We start from the raw sequence: 20,112 nt of genomic DNA on the forward strand, positions 1-20,112 counted from the left end.
GTTTCCGCATCGTAGTATTGATAAGTGGAATAAACTGAGCAGTGATGTCGTTGACGCGTGTGTGTCAATCAGATGAAAGAGAGATATGACAGGAGTGGACAAGGAGACAGGACACAGAGAGCTTAGCTCAGGCCCTGTAATACACAAATAGGTAAATACACACACACAAACACACACACAACAAACACACACACACACACACACACACACACACACACACACACACACACACACACACACACACACACACACACACACACACACACAACACACGAGACATGGTCGAGGAAGGACGTAGTGCCGACGCTCTGAACATCAGCTGATCCCCACTACCTGTTGTTTGTGTTTGCAGAGGCCTGGGCGAGTAGTGTGGTACTCATTTTCAGGAATACATTGTTAGAAAAGCATGAGTAAGGAAGAGATTACATCTAAATGCAGGTATGAGACCAGGGAAAGAATGCAAGAAGAGGATGAATATGTTGATGAGGGAGAGGGGGCATTCGGAGGTTTTGATGCAGCAAACATTGCCCTCCATAAGAGAGTATTAACGTTAAGAGAGAAAATTGGATACATGGATAAAGGAGAGTATGGGAATTAAAGAGAACAAAGAACAGGAAGAAGTTTCAGAACATGAAAGAAAGGCTAAAAAAAGTGGAAGAAAACGAAGCAAAGCTAAGAGCAGAAAACGAGGAACTGAAAAAGGAATTAGCTAAGTAAAGGCAACCCCGCTTAACGAAGGGGTTACGTTCCTAAAAAACCCTTCATTAAGCAAACCAATTATAACAAGTTTGATCCCTGACTGAACTTTCATTGAGAGTAAACATAGCGAGAGTGCATCATAGTACAGTGAAAGATTTAAAGAAAGTAAAAATTATGTAGTTAAACATTTAAGCAGTTTAATTTAAGACTAAATCATTATAATGTACACTAATGTACATATGAGGCTAGTATTGCAAGAGGGGGATAACCCTCAAAATTGGTGAAATTGAGTTACGGGTGGCAACGTGCTCACAAAGGGTGTCAAAAGGTCCTAAGCACGTTGGCCATACCAAAATTGACCATTTGGTGGGTGTTCTGAAGGTCTAAAGTCAAGCGAAATTCACACAAAAAAAAATCAAGACTAAGATTGGAAGTGAGTGCAAGCTGGGGATAACCCGTGGTTGGTGGTAGTGGTGCACGAGCCAATCAACTGCGAGCATCTTGAGCCCCCGCTCAGAATCACAATCTGTTTACTTGAAGGGGGAGGCAGAAAACAACACGGCTTTTAATGTGATCTTTCTACAGAAAATTGTGCCTTGCTTATAAAAGATTGTTCCTGATAATGAACTTAACTGTCTCAAGCCAGTGTAAAGGATAAGAGTCAACCAAAATGATCATACAAATTTTTTCACAAATTTTTCAGGTTAATAGTACTCAACTTTTATTTAAAAAAATACATTATGTAATGCAGTCAGGTAACGTAGTCTTTGTAACATACTACTCGTTTTATCATAAAGTAACGTAATTTCATTGATAACTCATAAATTCTTGGAAAATAAGTGCTGGAGGTAGCGAAACAATTTTTTTCACAAGAAAAAAATTTTGATCACAAAAATTTCTTGGAATTGGTTTATTATACATTACATCAAGAATAAAAAAAAAAAACTAACCTATGAACTTTTTTGGCTAGAACTGTGGGTATAGTTTTTTTTTTTTTTTTTTTTTTTTTTTTAGCAGATGAAAATAAGGTGACAAAACAGAACTCTTCGAGACCTTTATTTTGATGTATGATAATAGCATAGTATGCCCTTCCTTCCATGATAACAAGTGGCTAACTTTAAAGAGATTTTCTGAGAGTAGGGTCATGAGAGTTATCCCCCTCTTGCAATACCAGCCTCATATGTAAGTAACTTTATAATGTTGATGATCTTAAATTTATGAAAGAAGGGAGAGTAGAGCGGGAAATACGCTAGCTGGCAACCTGTGGAAGGTAAACAAAGGGCGCATCATTGTAGATACAAAACTTATGTACCACATTTCCACAAGGCTTTCCATTTTATCTATTGTAGTCACGAGTTCAGGTGTTTTTTTTAGCTTGCAAGGAAGATACGATCTCACCAGCCTTCTTAATAGAGTCTGCTGACTTGAAAATGGTAGACAGCAGATGGAGTCAAGCCATGGTGGAAAGCAATGCTATTAGTTTTCTCGCCTCTCTTGTGTCTGTGAATAATATCCAGCTACACTTCGAGAATAACAGACTTCCTGGTCTTCTTAGCAATGCTAGGCGACATTGCAGCGCATTTTGGTGGCATCTAGAGCGAGGGAAGACGAGCTGCTGCTGACGCTGTTATTGTTTTGAACTAAGGGAGTGAGTGGTGCGTGTTGTCCACAAGATGCGCTGGTGTATTCAAAAGCCTTGCATGATACGGCGGGGCTTTCAAACTTGGAAAAAATTACCTGGACAAAACTTCGTTGAATCGAGTTTGGTGTTCATTAAACGAGCAGATGGTAGTAAAAGGAAACCTTTGTTCTAGTGAAATTTCATTGTGTGAACCTTCGTTAAGCGGGGGTTGCCAGTACAAGAAACAGATGGAAGAAGGACTCGGTCAAGCCGAGAAAGAAAAAGACGATCTGAAAGATCTAGTAAACAAAGAAGAGGAAAGAGTACAGGACATGATTAAGAAAGAAATACAGGCATGGAGAGTCCAAGATAAGAAAGACAAAGATAATTTTTAGGAAGTGATTCAGGAACAGCTAAAAGAAAGAGATGAGAATATGGCAAACAAAAGAATAGGAGTCCTTAAGGAAAAAGAAAATCTAGTTAGGGAAATTGCAGAAAAGAAAGTGTAATCATATTTGGTCTGAAAGGAAAAAAAAAATAAAATATAGACCAAGAAGGGAAAAAGAGGAAATGAATTCAGTCAAAGACCTACTAAAAAATTTAAATGACGAGGATAGACAGAACTTAGAGGAGGAAGTAGAAGAAATCCACAGAATGGGACCATATAAAAAAGGAACAGTGACCACGGCACGCAGTTGAAAAATGGAGATAGATTCTGACCCTAACTTGGGGAACCTCAGTTGGATAGACACAGATTTTGATAGCATTGACCTTCTGCTTTCACTTCAGTACACACAAAGATCCAGGCCTTTGTTTAGCAGATACCAATACACATGCATGCACACACATGGACACCCCAATTAAGATACTACTAAAATCACAAGCAGCAACAGAAGAAATACTATATAGAACAACAAGACTCAGATAAACAGAAGGTTGCAAGGATATATATATATATATATATATATATATATATATATATATATACAGTAATAGTCCACTTAACGAACAGGATAGGAGGTGTCAAAGCTGTTCAAAGAGCGAAAATTCGTTAAGCGGACGTCATTTTTCCATAGGAAATAATGGAAATAGGGGGGGATGTGCTCTGGGCTGGTCCCCAACATACCACATGGGTTAAAAAAAAAAATTATACATAAGTTTGGCAGCATATTGGGCCACCGGTTTACCACTACTTTTATGATGTCATATGAGTCATTGGAAGTTAGAGGAGCTATGTACAAATTCTCTCACATTCTCGCATTTATGTTCACAAAACATTTCTATTAGCTTTTTACAAACCTTGCCCCCAAGAAAGGATTGTTTTGTAATGCATAAAGTGAAACCTTACATGGAATACCAAAAAATACCAAAAAATAAAGCAGAGAGATGAGCCACAGAGAGGGGAGACTGGCGATGGCCGCTTCTTCTTCTTCTTGTGACCCTTTTAGCCTGCATGTTGTCTTTCCTCATGATATTTGTTTCCACTCCTCTATTGCCTGCTATAATGGATATCATATCTTAGTATTCATATACGCTCATGCCATGAGGATAATCTCGACTCCGTGGCACTGAGTGATAGTGAATTACTAATGAAATACCGCGGTATTTCATTAATAATTCACTGTCACAAGTAGAGCCGAGGATATGGACATTGAGTAAAATTTAGGTTTGGAAATGTTCAGAAGGTATTGGAATTAAGGTTCGCTTTGCTATTTTCTAAAGATTCGAAGGTTCGCAAACAAATGTTCGGAATTAATGTTCGCACCAAAATTTTGAAAATCGGGTTCGCTATTCAGAGGTTCGGAACCCAAAACCGGCGAAGATTCGGGTTCGGATTCGGAACCCAAAAAAAGGTTTGCGCGCCCACCTCTGGTGAAAACATAAACATCATGATGAAAGTAACATGCAAGCAAAAGGGTCACGAGAAGAAGAAGAAACGGCCGAGTGGCTGTGAGTCTCCCGCTTCGTCTGTGGCTCATCTTATCTCTGCTTTATTTTTTGGTATTCCATGTAAGATTTCACTTTATGCATTACAAAACAATCCTTTCTTGGGGGCAAAGTTTTTTAAAAGCTAATAGAAATGTTGTTTTGTGAATATAAATGCATATATAAGACAGTAACACCACCTCCAGAGGTGGTGTTCCCAGCAACCTCAGAGCAACCTGAAAGCAACTTTGTCACCTTCCCTCCAAGCGTTCATGGATGCCATTTCGCTGCAAGAGGTTGCTTTGACGTTGTTAAAGAATCTTGGATCCAGCTCCAGGAGTGCTAGAGACAGGCGGGGAGCCAGCCAATCACAGCTAAAGTACCGCGTTCGGTCCCTCAACCGGCAAATTCAAACCAAGGAAATTCACTAAAACGGATGTGGTTGTAGAAGCAAGGGCAAAAAATAATGAAAGGTCAGAGGAGAAGGAGAAGGCATTTTGGGGGAGAATTCTAGGACACAGGATAAGGAAATGGTATATAAAAGAGAAGACAGAGGAAAAAGTCGAGCAAGTTTAACTAAAGATGATAAGAGCAAGAAATAAAAATTATGTATATGAACATAGATGGGGTTTTATCAAGTAAATTAGAATTAATAGATTACATAAATAAAGAAGAAGCGGATATTGTATGCCTGGCTGAAAGAAAATTAAATGAGGCAATAAAAATAGACATTGATAATAGGTATAATATAAGGAGGAGAGACAGAGTGGGTAAAGGAGGAGGAGGAGTCATGATGATGTTGAGGAAAGAGATGGTAAACCAAGTGGAGTATGGGGAAGGAAAAGCAGAAGTACTGTATATTAAGATGCATATTAATAAAAAGAGTTAACAATCCTTGGAATATATGTGCCACCAAAAACAAATTCATGGACCAATCAAGAATATAAAGACATGATAGATGACACAATAAGGAGTCTAACGAGAGTCATTAAAGAAAGGAGAAAAGTGATATTAGTAGGAGATTTCAACTGTAAGGAGGTGGATTGCGAAAATTATGAAAGTGGTATGGGGGAAGAAGCCTGGGGAGAAAGATTCCTGAATATAATGATAGATAATATGATGGACCAAAGAATAAAGGAAAACACAAGATTCAGAGGAAATGACAAGCCGGCGAGATTGGACCTGGTTTTTAAAAGGGGTATACAAATGAACAATGATATTAGATATAAGTGCCCATTGGGAAAGAGTGACCATGTAATATTAGAAATGGACATAGAAGAGGATAAGGAAAATAGAGACGAATCATACAAAGGAGACCGATTAAACTACAGAAAGGCTGATATTGAGAACCCCAAGAACTATTTCAAAAATATTGACTGGGAGATGGAAAACTTAGAGAGGGTGCAAGAGAAATATAACTTATTTTTGGAAATATACAAAACAGGAGTCAGGGAATATGTCTCGAAATATAGACCTAAAGAAGAAAGAAAGATTGGTTTAACGCAAGGTGTGCTAGGGCAAAGGAGAAAAGAGATGGAGCATGGAAAAGGTGGAGGAAAAATAGAAATCTAGAAAATAAGAAAAACTTTAAGGCAGCGAGAAATGAATATGCTAAGGTGAGGAAGGAAGAGGAAAGAAACTATGAAAACTACATTGTCGAAAAATGTAAGGAGCAACCAAAATTGTTCTACAGATTCATAAATGGAAAAATAAGGCAAAAAGAAACAATAGAAAGGTTAAAAGGAGAGCACAGGGTGTTGGAAGACCCTAAAAGTATGGCAGAACTGTTAAATGGTAAATTTCAGGAGGTCTTTACTAAGGAATCCAAATTTGAAAGACCACAGGGTAATAGAGACCGTCTATATGAAAGAGATTAAAGTAACCAAGCTTGAAATAAAAGAGTTGACGACGGAATTTGATGAAGAGAAGGCAATGGAGACCAGATGAAGTCTCAGTCAGCATATTAAAAGAATGTAGAGAAGAACTAGCAAGTCCTATATACATAATAAAATGCTCAATAGAAAATGGAACAGTACCAGTAGAATGGAAAAGAGCTGAGGTGGTTCCCATATATAAGAGCGGAAGGAAGTTTTAAATTACAGACTGGTATCACTAACTAGTGTAATATGCAAGATGTGTGAAAGAATAATGAAGAAACAATGGATCGAGTTCCTTGAAGACAACAAATCAATATCAAATAGCCAATTTGGTTTTATAAAAAGACAGTCGTGTGTAACTAATTTACTGAGTTTCTACTCTAGAATAGTTGATAGAGTACAAGAAAGAGAGGAATGTGTTGACTGTATTTATTTGGATTTAAAAAAGGTGTTTGACAAAGTGCCACATGCAAGATTACTGTGGAAGTTAGAGGAGAAGGGTGGCTTAAAAGGAAGCACATTGAGATGGATGGAAAATTGTTTGAGGGGGAGAGAAATAAGGACGGTAGTTAAAGATATGAAGTTCAAGTGGAGAGCAGTAGAAAGCGGAGTGCCACAGGGTCAGTATTAGCACCAATACTTTTCCTCATATGTATAAACAACATGCCAGAAGGAGTGAACAGCTACATAAATCTGTTTGCGGATGATACAAAACTGAGCAGAGTTCTAAAGCAAAAAGAGGATCGTGAAATACTGCAGGAAGACCTAAATAATATCTAGGAATGGAGTAAATTTGGGAAATGGAATTCAATGTGGACAAAAGACATGTCATGGAAATGGGAAAGGATGAAAGACGATCCATGGGAATCTATAAGATGGGAAATGGGAGTAGAACTGGAAAATAAAAAAGGAAAAGGACTTACGAGTGATGATGAAATAAAACAATCAACTGGTAAGCCATATTGATAGAATTTAAAGAGAGACATTAAATTTGCTAAGGAATATTGGAGTAGCATTTCACTACATGGACAAAGAAATGATGAAGAAACTGATAAGTACTATAATAAGACCCAGATTGGAATATGCAGGAGTAGTGTGGAGCCCTTATAAAAAGAAACACATAAGGAAGTTGGAGAGACTACAAAAAATGGTTACATGAATGGTTCCAGAATTTGAAGGGATGACATATGAAGAGAGACTAAAGTCTATAGATCTACCAACCCTGGAACAGAGAAGGGAGACAGGGGATCTGATACAAGTTTATAAATTGACCAACGGAATGGACCAAGTGGATAATGACAAACTGATCCTGAGAGAAGAATATGACATTCGAAGCACAAGATCGCATAGTAAAAAGTTGAGAAAGGGAAGATGTCTGAGAGATGTTAAAAAATATAGTATCCCACAAAGATGTGTTGAGACATGGTACAGTTTGAGTGAAGAAGTGGTGTCAGCAACGAGTGTGTATAGTTTTAAAGAAAAATTGGATAAGTGTAGATATGGAGATGGGGCCACACGAGCATTAAGCCCAGGCCCTTTAAAACTACAACCAGGTAAATACAAGGTAAATACACATACATACATACACACACACACACACACACACACACACACACACACACACACACAGTGGTTAGAGCGCTGGCTTCAAAGCCAGATAACCGGGTTCGATTGGCCGGGTGGAGATATTTGGGTGTGTCTCCTTTCACGTGTAGCCCCTGTTCACCTAGCAGTGAGTAGGTACGGGATGTAAATCGAGGAGTTGTGACCTTGTTGTCCCGGTGTGTGGTGTGTGCCTGGTCTCAGACCTATCCCAAGATCGGAAATAATGAGCTCTGAGCTCGCTCCGTAGGGTAACATCTGGCTGTCTCGTCAGAGACTGCAGCAGATCAAACAGTGAGTGAACACACACACACACACACACACACACACACACACACACACACACACACACACACATTATTAAAAACGGTAAGAGATCTGTTAAAAAATCTAAATGATGAAAAAAAAGACCTACAAGAAGAAGTGGAAGAGATCCATAGACTGGGTCCGTATAAGGAAGGAGTAAGGAGACTGATTAAAGTAGTACTGAAGTTACAACAATCTGCAGAGGACATCTTATATAGAACATCAAAATTAAGAGAGATAGAAGGTTGTAAAGAGGTGTATGTAAGAAAAAATAGAAATGAGGAAGAGAGGAGAAGATATAAGGAATTGTTGTAAGTGGCGAGAAGAAAAAATGATGAACGGTCTGAAGAGGAAAAAGAAAAGTTTTTTTGGAGAGTTATAGGAGAGAGAGTCAGAAAGTGGTATGTGGAGAGAAGGAATGCGGAGGAACCCCTAGAGGGAGCAGTGGGTGGATCGCAATATATACTAATATAGATGGGATACTGTCAAGCAGATTGGAATTGCAAGACTATATGATGGTGGAGAAGCCTGATATAGTGTGTTTGACTGAGACAAAATTACATGAAAAAACAAAGGTAAATTTGGATAATAAATATAATATATGGAGAAAGGATAGAGAGGATAAAGGTGGAGGAGGAGTTATGATTATGACGAAGAAGGAGATAAATGTGGATAAGGTTTGGTATGGGAAGAACAACGCAGAAGTGATAAGCATAAGGTTAAAAAGTGATGGAAAAGAATTAATAATCATGGTGACCTATGTACCTCCTAAAACAAATTTTTGGACATTAAGGGAAAACAACAATATGATCAAGGATACTTTACAGAATTTGGAAAGTGTATTAACTGGAAAAAGAAAGGTGATACTAATAGATTTTAATTGTAAGGAGGTGGATTGGGAGAATCTAGTAAGTGGTGTTGGAGAGGAAGCATGGGAAGAGAGATTCCTTAATCTAATGATGGAAAATATGATGGAACAGAGGGTGAAAGAAAATACTAGATATAGAGGAGATGATGAACCGGCTAGACTGGATTTGGTGTTAACACGAGAAGTGTACCTATGTGGGGATATACAAAACAAATGTCCATTGGTGAAGAGTGATGATGTGGTTATGGAAATGCAGATGGCAATAATACAGCGAAGGAAAGATGAGACATACAGGAGTGGTAGATTGAATTATAGAAAGATGGACACAGAAAGTTTGAAAAATTATTTCCGAACATTAGATTGGGAGATGTTACAAAGCAGAGAAGTGCAAAAAAAATATGAGATTTTTACGAAATATTATAAAGGAGTTATGAAATTTGTACCAAAGTATAAACCGAGAGAGAAAGGAAGAAAGGATTGGTTTAATACAATTTGTGTTAAGGCTAAAGAAAAGAGAGATGTGGTTTGGAAAAGATGGAAAAAGAGCAGGAATATACTAAATAAGGAGAATTATAGAGTGGTGAGAAATGAGTATGTGAGGGTAAGGAGGGAGGAAGAAAGAAAATTTGAAAAAGATATTGTAGACAAGAGTAAGGAACATCCAAAATTGTTTTACAGGTTCATAAATGGTAAACTTAAAAGAGAGAGTCCATTGAAAGATTAAAAGGAGAGCAAGGGATAGTAGATGACCCTAAGAATATCGCGAATTGCTAAATAATAGGTTTCAACAAGTATTTACTAAAGAAACAATGTTTGTAAAGCCTCAGAATGTAGAAGGAAATGTGCACATGGATGACATTAAGATACCTAAAAGGAGTTATATAAAATGTTGGAGGAACTTAAAGATGATAAAGCGATGGGACCAGATGAAGTTTCAGGCAAATTATTGAAGGAATGTAGAGAAGAATTGATAGATCCATTATATGATATTATAAGGTGCTCATTAGAAACAGGGAAGTACCAGGTAGAGTGGAAAGAGCTGAAGTGGTGCCCATTTATAAGGGAGGCAGTAAGGAAGAGCCTCTTAACTATAGACCTGTGTCTTTAACAAGTGTGGTCGGTAAGATTTGTGAGAGGGTGATAAAGAAATATTGGATACGGTTCCTGGAGGATCATAAGTTATTATCGGATCATCAATTTGGCTTTAGGAAAGGGAGGTCATGTGTAACAAATCTACTGAGCTTTTATTCAAGAGTGGTTGACAAAATACAAGAGAGAGAGGATGGATGGACTGTGTATATTTGGATTTAAAAAAGCTTTTGACAAGGTACCTCACATGAGACTGCTATGGAAATTAGAGATTTATGGAGGACTGAAGGAAAAGTGTTAAAGTGGATGGAAAACTACTTGAGATGGAGGAGATGAGAACGGTAATAAGGGATGCAAAGTCGGACTGGTTGGTGGTGGAGAGTGGAGTCCCACAAGGTTCAGTGCTGGCACCAATACTTTTCCTTGTCTATATTAATGATATGCCAGAGGAGTAAACAGTTATATTAATTTGTTTGTGGATGATGCGAAGTTGTGTAGGTGTGTGAAGAGTGAAGAAGATTGTGAAATTTTACAGGCAGATCTGGATAGGATTTGGGAGTGGAGCAAGAGGTGGGAGATGGAATTTAATCTGAGCAAAAGTCATGTGATGGAGATGGGGAAGAGTGGAAGACGGCCAAGAGGGTCATATAAGATGGGTGAAGGAGTAGTGTTGAAAAAGGTGGAAAAGGAAAAGGATTTGGGAGTGATAATACAAGACCATGGGCAGTTTGAGGCTCATATTGACAAGATGTTTGGAGAAACATATAATTTGATTAGAAATATTGGATTAGCCTTTCATTATATGGATAAAGATATGATGAAGAAATTAATTAGTACGGTAATTAGACCAAGATTGGAATATGCTGGGTGGTTTGGTCCCCTTATAAAAAGAAGCATATAAGGAAGTTGGAGAGATTGCAGAGAATGGCAACAAAAATGGTTCCGGAATTGGCAGAAATGACCTATGAGGAGAGATTAAAAGAAATGAATTTGCTTACCTTGGAACAAAGAAGAGAAAGAGGAGATTTAATACAGGTTTATAAACTGTTGAACGGTCTGGATGAAGTGGATAAAGAGCAAATGATGTTGAGAGAGGAAAATTTAAATAGAACTACAAGATCGCATAGTAAAAAGATAGTCAAGGGAATATGCTTGAAGGATGTGAAGAAATATAGTTTCCCACAAAGATGTGTGGAGGTGTGGAATAGTTTGAGTGAGGAGGTGGTGTCAGCAAGGAGTGTGCATAGTTTTAAAGGAAAGTTGGATGTGTGTAGATATGGAGACAGGGCCACACGAGTATAATACCCAGACCCTGTAAAATTACAACTAGGTGAATACACACAGGTCACTATGAGCCCTGCTCAAACCCTGCAACATACAACTAGGTAAATACACACACATGCAATAACAAAGGATAGCACTAAAATAGCAGAAAGTTTCATGAAACTCATACAGCTGTTGCTTTGCATACAAAAGTTAGCTGAAGACTGACCTGGAGCAAATGCATAGCGAGGTCAGTATCAAGCTGACATGTGTACAAATGGTGAATTAAATTTTAAGAAAAAAAGTTGGGCAAATTGCAAGTTGTAGGATTAGTGAGGTTTAACTTGATAAATGGTTTCAGTGTATTATGTTTAGCAATGCACACAACTAGACAGTATGATAGTTCACTGTAACAAGCTACAGATCTTAATGAGGAGCTGGAGTATAATATCAATGAATATAATAGCTTTAAGGTAACATTTTCCACATTTGAAAGTATTTCTATACATCATGAGAAATAGTAACTGAAATATTTGTATAGAGTATTTTCTTGTATCCAAAATAGGGGTTACAGGAGTGATGTGACTGTCTAAGATGATGTTACACAGGAATTTGCATTTTTTTTATTTTTTATTTTATTTTACTGAAATTACTAATTTTGCATTGCTGGTCAGAAGAATGTTAGATGACTTGTGAACACCTACTAGTATAAATTGATATTTTCACACAAAAGTAAAATTGCAGAAATGTCATATGGAAAATATGACTCACCTTTTTGATCCAGGTAGTATTTGAGTACACACTTGTATAAGAAGGAATACTGGACCTGCAAGAGGCAAAACTAAGTTATCATTGCATAATCTATTCTAACAAAATATGCAGCTCAGTCTAGTGCATAATTTAACCTGACCAAAATATGCTGCTCATTCTGTAGATTAATAATTGAACAATGAAATGACTGAATATAGTTGTGCATGTTATATGCCATGTTCTGTGACTATATTTAATACCATAGCCCAGAGGTCAGCAACCTTTGGCACACATGCCAGACTTGGCACACCAAGTGCTAGCCTATGGCATGGCATATGATTCAAAAGAGCAAAGAAAAAAGTTAAACAAAATTTTTAGAGTTTATATCCTTACTTTTATCATGATTAAAATTTTCTTATGATTCTGAAGAATTATTCCCTGTAATACACAAAATTAAAATGAAAATATATCATACACACGATAAGGAGTACAGTGCATAAATACAACGAAATATAGACGAGTATGATACTTGTTGGCCCCGGCTGCTTGGGTCAGTGACTCAGTGTTTCAGCGACTGTTTAGCCATTGTACATAAGTGACTCTTTTTTTTAGTTAACTGTCGTTATGGCTACTACGAAAAAAATCAAGCTTGATGTCCGATCATTTCAGTCATCATGGACAAACGACTGGATTTATTTGGCAGAATGATTGTACTGTGTGTGCTCTCTGCTGTCAAAATGTTGTGTGCTACACATCAAGTGTTGAGAGACACTGAAGCAAACCATGATAAGACTTTCAAAAGATAGTGCAGACAAGGTTCAAGCAATTAATAAAGAAGTATCTCATTACAAGAAATAAAGTAATGTATTTAAAAACATGAGTGCTAGCAAAAGCATTACAACTGACACTACCTACAAGCTACCACTGTGTATTACTAAGCATGGTAAACCTTTTACTGATGGAGATTTCATAAAAGCAACTTTCCTAGAGTGCTCTGAGGTGTTATTTGATGGCGTATCAAACAAACACATGATCATCTCAAAGATAGAAGATATGTCTGTCTCAGCTAGAATCGTGAAGAAACATTTCTAAAGTGGCTGATAATGTGAGTAGCAAACTGCTGCTTTAACAAGTACACCTGTGCTCATTTTGGCCCTGGATGAAAGCATGAATATCAGTGGCATTCCCTGCTTGGTTATTTTTGCCAAGTATAGTGACACAGAGATACACAAGGAACTATGTTGTCTTAAAAGAGAGAAGACATACTGAAGACATTCACTGATCATTTTGAAGACAGGTGTGTTGACATAAGAAAGATTTTTTGTAATTGCAATGGATGGTGCCCCAGCTATGGTAGGAATGAAACATATTTTATTAATATGGTTGAGGAAAAAATTGGTCACCCCCTTCTGAAATTGCACTGTATACTTCATCAAGAAAAATTCATGTGCTAAGATCACAAGATCTCAGCTCTGATCTCAACAAGATCATGACTACTGTTATAAAAGTAGGGAATTTTTGTTTGTTGCACACTCTTCTCTTATGCACAGGCAGTTTCAAGCTTTCCTTGAAGAGGTGGACAGTGCTTACAAAGATATATAGCCTTGCACAGCAATGTTAGGTGACTAAGCTGTGGGAAGGTATTGGAGAGATTTCTGGAATGCTGTGATTAAATCAAGATTTTCCTATCAGAAAAAGGCCAAGACTATCCTGAGCTGGAGGGTAGAGATTGGATTGTGAAACTTATGTTTCTCTCAGACATCACCAAACATCTAAATGACCTAAATTTTCTCTTGCAAAGAGCAGGAAAAACAGTGATGGGTTTGTATGATACTTGGAAGGCCTTTGTTGCAAAACTTGCAGTTTACTCAACACCTATCAAAGCTGGTTCTTTTCATTATTTCAAAAACTTAAGGAACTTATCTGCAGTTCATCCTGTCAACACTATTGATCTTCAGGTGTACATTCAACAAAGTCTGAATTCTCAATCAGATTTCAAGATTTCCAACACATAGGCCCAGTGTTTTAATTTTTTAATCAGACCAGACACCTATAAATACAGTGAGTTGGATGCACCTCTCTTTGAGTAGATGGAAACTGAGGTGTTGGAAATGCAGTTTATTAACTTTCCAGCCTCATTATTGTGGTCAGCTAAATCTATAGATCTTTGAGAAATACTGGAAACTAGTATGAATGATCATGCAGCCTCCATTTTAAGTTCCTGGACATAACTGCCTGATGAATTCAATTGCATGAAGAAAGTAGCATTTGCACTGTTACTAGCAATCCACATAACAATGAGTGCAGATATTTTCACACATGAAACATATCCTCAACCCCCATTGCAGTGGATCATTCTGAGGGTTGTGTGAAGCTATCCACCAGATACTCACATGAAATTACAATTTTGGCCAAAGGGAAGCAAAGGCAAGGATAGCATTAATATGGTGAGTATAGATTTTAAAAAATTTACAAAAATGTTGAATTTATGTTATGCATATCCAGGAAAATATATCTTATTTTGATTATAATGGTCACTACATAATATAGATTTATGATTTAAATTTTCGTAGGGTATGGCTGCTACATAGTGCTGAAAAAATCACATCTGTCACGCAAGGTATTAAAATAAAGTGCTGAAAAAATCACATCTGTCACGCAAGGTAGTAAAATAAATTGTATTAATTATCAACTGGCACACTTTGTTCAAAAGATTGCTGACCTTTGCCACAGCCACTCTGCTATTGGTGACTCTTGTTAGATGAATGATTGCTTTTGTGAGGCTAATGAGCATTGTTGCCCACACAATCAATCTAGCTATCTATCTATCTATCTAACTATATATATATATATATATATATATATATATATATATATATATATATATATATATATATATATATATATATATTCTAGTTTATCTCTCAAAATATAAAGTATTTTAAAAATAGTATCTAAGTTATCCCACATGCTTAACCAAACATTTTGAATAGAAAGTAAAATAATATTGGCTATTAGTACCTGAAAAGGTAAAGATTGGGCCAAAGATTTTATAAATGTTTGTAAATTTATATTTTCCACAGAAAATCTTTTTAATTGAATATTGTGTTTTTTTTTTAATGTAAGATAATTCTATTTCCTTTATATATAATTTCATATGAAAAATTTTGTAATATAGTAACAGAAAGCACTTTAAAATGGAAGTATAAGCATGATAAAATCCTTAAGAAAAATATAGAATTGCTCAAATCTAGGGATATGTACACATATAATAAAACAATATATGATATTTCTGTTGTTGGCACTTTCATGTAAGTTGTTCTTTGGAAGGAACAAAAAATTTATATATATGTATATACCTGTGTTTGCACCATGTTGGTACGATATAATCTCATCCTGTATACTGCGTGGAATACATCAATGCTGTCCTGTTCATGCATCTCTTCAATTAGGTTGCTTAGGCCAATGAAGGTACCAGTCCGTCCCACACCAGCACTAGGTAAATTTGGTGAAGAAATTTGTGAGGAATTTTCCTAATGTGAGTAAACAGGAAGGTGGAAAAAGAGAGACATAAGAAGTGGAAGGGAGAGTAGACCAAGAAGGAGTAATAGAAGTATACTTTCTTATCAGTATCAAGGCAATGTTATCATAAATTATGATACTGCATGTCCCACGAGGAAAGTCACATACACACTGAAATCAAAGATTAAGCCATTGTAGGTTAGATATATTCCATGATCAAGTACTTTTAATGCCATGGTTTAAAAGTTAAAGGGCATTTAAATGTGAATGACTTCCTCATACCAGACATCTGTACTAAGCATATTTCATACAAATTGTCAGATTGCCAATAATGTGTAATATTCTAACACAAATCACATCTATGGGTGCTCAGTTTGCTTCCAATTCATACTGTAATGTGGAAGACTCAACACTTTAACATGAGAATGGGCTGCAACAAGCCTCAGAAAAGTCTGTAACTCTGAGCAGGATAACAATCAGGCCACTGGAGGGTGTGGACTGCTGCCTCCATCACCATCTACAGTGATGTTATTTAGCAACTGACATGTGGGGAGTGGGCTGCTGCCACTGTCAGTATTACACCTGCCACTCACTGAGTGAGACATCCCAACCATCTACAGCAATGGTACCTGGTGTGTGTAGTAGTAAGACAGGTGAGTATAAAGATAGAGAAACCTCGGCTGAATCAGAAAACCTTTACTTTCTTACATTTCAACTGCACAGTTTTCTTCAGAGAATGACAGACACAGAGAGCCTAGCTGTATATATATACCGCAGGATCAGATCACCTGGCTGGACATCTGATCAGTGAGCATGCTGATTGGTCCATTAGTATGAGATCAGGCATGGCCCATGAGAAATGCCATGGCCAATCTTATACTGATGGATCAATCAGCGTGCTCACTGATCAGATGTCCTGTCACGTGATCTGATCCTGCATTATGTATAGAGCTAGGCTCACTGTGTCTGTCATTCTCTGAAGAAAACTGTACAGCTAAAACGTAAGAAAGTAAAGATTTTCTGATTCTGTCAAGGTTTCTCTATCACCTTTATATCAGTACTGAGTGTGCTAGCCCTCACCACTGTGAGTTGTATCTAATGCAGGCCATTAATGAAACTGAATACTCATGCTAGTGGTAACCCAACAATATAATAAGATTTTAGTTCATACCCTCTTAAAAAATTGTATGAATTTCATCTCCAAATCCAGAAGAGCCTCAAACCTGAACAATTTCAGAGATGAGAGAGACTCTGTCTGTTTGTTAAAGCACCTATAATCATGTGTAAAGCACCTGTAATCATGTGTATTAGTACCTAATATGATGTTAGTTCAATCATGATTCTGTAAAGAACTGACCTGCAATGTACAACCACATGGGCACTTTGTGCAGGTACAGCCTCCTTGACAGCCTTCACAAATTTGATCAGTTGGTCTGGGGTATCAGGACAGCCCATGTCAGGCCATGATTCAAATTGGAAGTGACTGATTGAACGCATTTTGTGTATCTGAAAAGTGTCACATCAAATATCTATCAGATGAATGACACGAAAAAAAATATTTGATTCACATATACTTTATAGAATATTAGTTAGTGGTTTGATAGCACATGTCTTTGTAATGATAATTAATATGTATGAATTACTATGGAAACCATTATTTCATCATAGTACAAGTATTGGTATGCAGTAATGTGCATCATTATGCACAATAGTTTATCTATTTTGTCTCTCTCATGGAAGTCTCATTTTTCTTTAATTTTCTGTCAATGTTTGTATACTTGTAATGTCAGTATCATGCATTTTATCACTATTTTCTAAAACTTTGTAACATTAATACAGTATCCAAAGATTTGGCCATGTAGAATGAGTTATAATAAGAGAATTGTATAGCTACTTCCAAATCTAGCACATGACTTCAATGTGGTGTCATTCATTTTTCATACAAAAAGTGAAAATTTGATGGTATGGAATGCAAATCTCAAACTGTATAACCATAAACACATTTTGTAGAAAACAGTTCAACAGTCCTTCAACTTGTGCTTGATTCATAGAAACTGGTAAATGCAACTCAAGTCCTGTTAGCTTTCATTAGTTTAGTAAAAATTTGACTATTTGTTCTGCTATATAATATATATATATATATATATATATATATATATATATATATATATATATATATATATATATATATATATATATATATATATATATGAATGTTTGCCAATGGTAGCAAACACAGTGAGCTATTTGCTTATTGTTTCATCTTGACCAAAATGCATGTGGAATTTATTTAATGATTTGGACATTGCTTTGCATAAAAAAACAGAAAAAAAAATCTTTCCGTTTGCTTTTTTCAAACATTAGTGACACATGTCCAGTACATTTTATATGGGCATTAACCTATTTCTTGACCTAATTGCTGGAATATGTTTTATTCATTTGTTCTACATTGCTAAGAAATGGAAACGTTAAGATTAGGGTGGGTTAGAATTTTTTTTTTTTTTTTTTTTTTTTTACGTTAAGGCCTGTAGCGCCTGTAGGCACACTTGAAGAGTGTATGGGAAGCGCTATTCAGCTTCCGCCCATTAGTGGCATAGGCAATTTTATTTATAGTGGTACTTATATTAGGGCCCATATCACCCCCCAAGCTCTTCTTGGGTGTAACCACCTAGAACCTGGGTACCATGGTCACATGTAGGTAACTTTAAACCACTCGACAAATGGCAAATTTTTTAAGGCTCTACATGGTGGGATTCGAACCTACGTGTGGACGTCTGCCCGATCCCACGCTCACCATCTTACCCAATATGCCACCGCCTCTATTTATACATAACAATAGTTTGCTTTGGTGTACATATAGTCAGTATATAAGTGAAGCAAAATCTGGGTATGAATGAGAATTGCATACCCCACTGAGTCACTGAGTCCTCCTCTGCTAGATGAAGTTCCAAAGCAAGTAATTCATGTCGAAGGAAGCGGTACAGCGTTCCCTCACTATTTCCCGGTTCGACTTTCGCGGCTTTTATACATACTCGTAGATATGTTCTGCAGATTTTTCAATATATCACAGGGTCTGTTGCGTCACTTACAAATACTGTACGTACAGTAATTCGGTAAGTTGGTGTGTAATAACGACGACAATGTACGTAAAGCACTGTACATGTATTGTTCGTATACATATGCAGCCTCACCCAACATCTTCCCTTGTTGTATCCAAGGCCCATAGAATAGAAGGTCGACCTACACACAGCTCTAAGGGGAAAAAAGCTGGGGCTAGTGACGTCAGCGGGTTCACCAAAAGGGGAGCTTCCTCCCAGGACGTATCTTTCTTGCATGGACACCTCATGCTCTCCCTCTGCCTGGCACAGGAGACAAGTTTTGTGAAGGCTTCTCTGCCTCCTATTACTGCCCCACACCCTCTACTTGTCAGCAGGTCTCTCTCTCTCTCTCTCTCTCTCTCTCTCTCTCTCTCTCTCTCTCTCTCTCTCTCTCTCTCAACTGTCAGAGCACTCTTTCTCTGACCATTGTATCATTATCATATTTAATGATATCAATACTCTTGCTGTTATTAATTACTATTATTATTATCAATACTATTATCAAACTTTTGCTCTTATTATTATTAATATCAATATAATGTTGCAGCTTTTTATTATTATTATTATTATTATTATTATTATTATTATTATTATTATTGTTATTATTATTTCATTTTTACGTTACATATATAACTGAGGCAATTTATATCTACACAAGTAACTGAATGGGGACTTCTCAATAACTAGACATCAGAAATTTACTTCTCAATAACTAGACATCAGAAGTTTAACAATGTCTTAAGGTGCAAAATTACCAAAAAAAAAAAAATAATGGTTTTCATTTATCACATACTACATACTATATATTATATACTACTAATAATCAAAACAGTCATGCACTGCACAACTCGGCATTGTGACTGATGTTGGCGTGGAACAAAGAGAGAATGGGAGAGAGAGAAGCACGTGAATACCTACCAGGCAGCTTGCTAACTGAACCAACGTCCCCGCTCTGACCACTTATGAATCCACTGACGTCACGGATGCGCATATTATACCCATTTTGAATGCCTCGTAGGTCGAACTTCTATTCCATGGGCCTTGGTTGTATCTTGCCAGTCTCATCTACGCTGTTAACTGTTTCGCATACTGTATCTTAGCGTTGTGTTCGCGATAGCTTTTTTTAAGTAGTGATTCGTTAAGCCCTTACAATGCCACCTAAGCCATGTGCCCCTGTGAAAGCTTCCTCTAGTGAGCCCAAGAAGAGGAAGATGATGACCATCAGTGAAAAAGTTAAACTTTTGCATATGATCAAAGAGGGCAGAAGAGGGTGAGTGTTATGTATCGTGAGAGAGAGAGAGAGAGAGAGAGAGAGAGAGAGAGAGAGAGAGAGAGAGAGAGAGAGAGAGAGAGAGAGAGAGAGAGAGTAAATGTATAATTACTGTATAAGGTTTTATAATTAAATAGATTTAAGTAAAATACTGTATATGTAAAGTATAAATGCGGTTTACATATTTTAAACATTCTGGTACCCACATACACATACACCAA

At 36.9% G+C, this 20,112-nt stretch overlaps 1 protein-coding gene across 4 annotated transcripts in view; it reads right to left on the reverse strand.

Annotated features, from left to right (window-relative positions):
- LOC123516455 (receptor-type tyrosine-protein phosphatase C-like) overlaps positions 1-20,112 on the reverse strand; it is a 173,339-nt gene that overhangs the window by 10,565 nt on the left and 142,662 nt on the right. For all 4 annotated transcript variants that reach the window (XM_045275757.1, XM_045275756.1, XM_045275755.1 and 1 more), the window contains 3 exons: positions 16,881-17,029; positions 15,361-15,496; positions 12,023-12,077 (listed from right to left, as the gene is read on the reverse strand). In XM_045275757.1, the coding sequence (XP_045131692.1) occupies positions 12,023-12,077; positions 15,361-15,496; positions 16,881-17,029 (340 nt within the window). The remainder of the gene's footprint in view (positions 1-12,022; positions 12,078-15,360; positions 15,497-16,880; positions 17,030-20,112) is intronic.

Source organism: Portunus trituberculatus, chromosome 41, assembly GCF_017591435.1.
Source record: "Portunus trituberculatus isolate SZX2019 chromosome 41, ASM1759143v1, whole genome shotgun sequence".
Taxonomy (NCBI): domain Eukaryota; kingdom Metazoa; phylum Arthropoda; class Malacostraca; order Decapoda; family Portunidae; genus Portunus; species Portunus trituberculatus.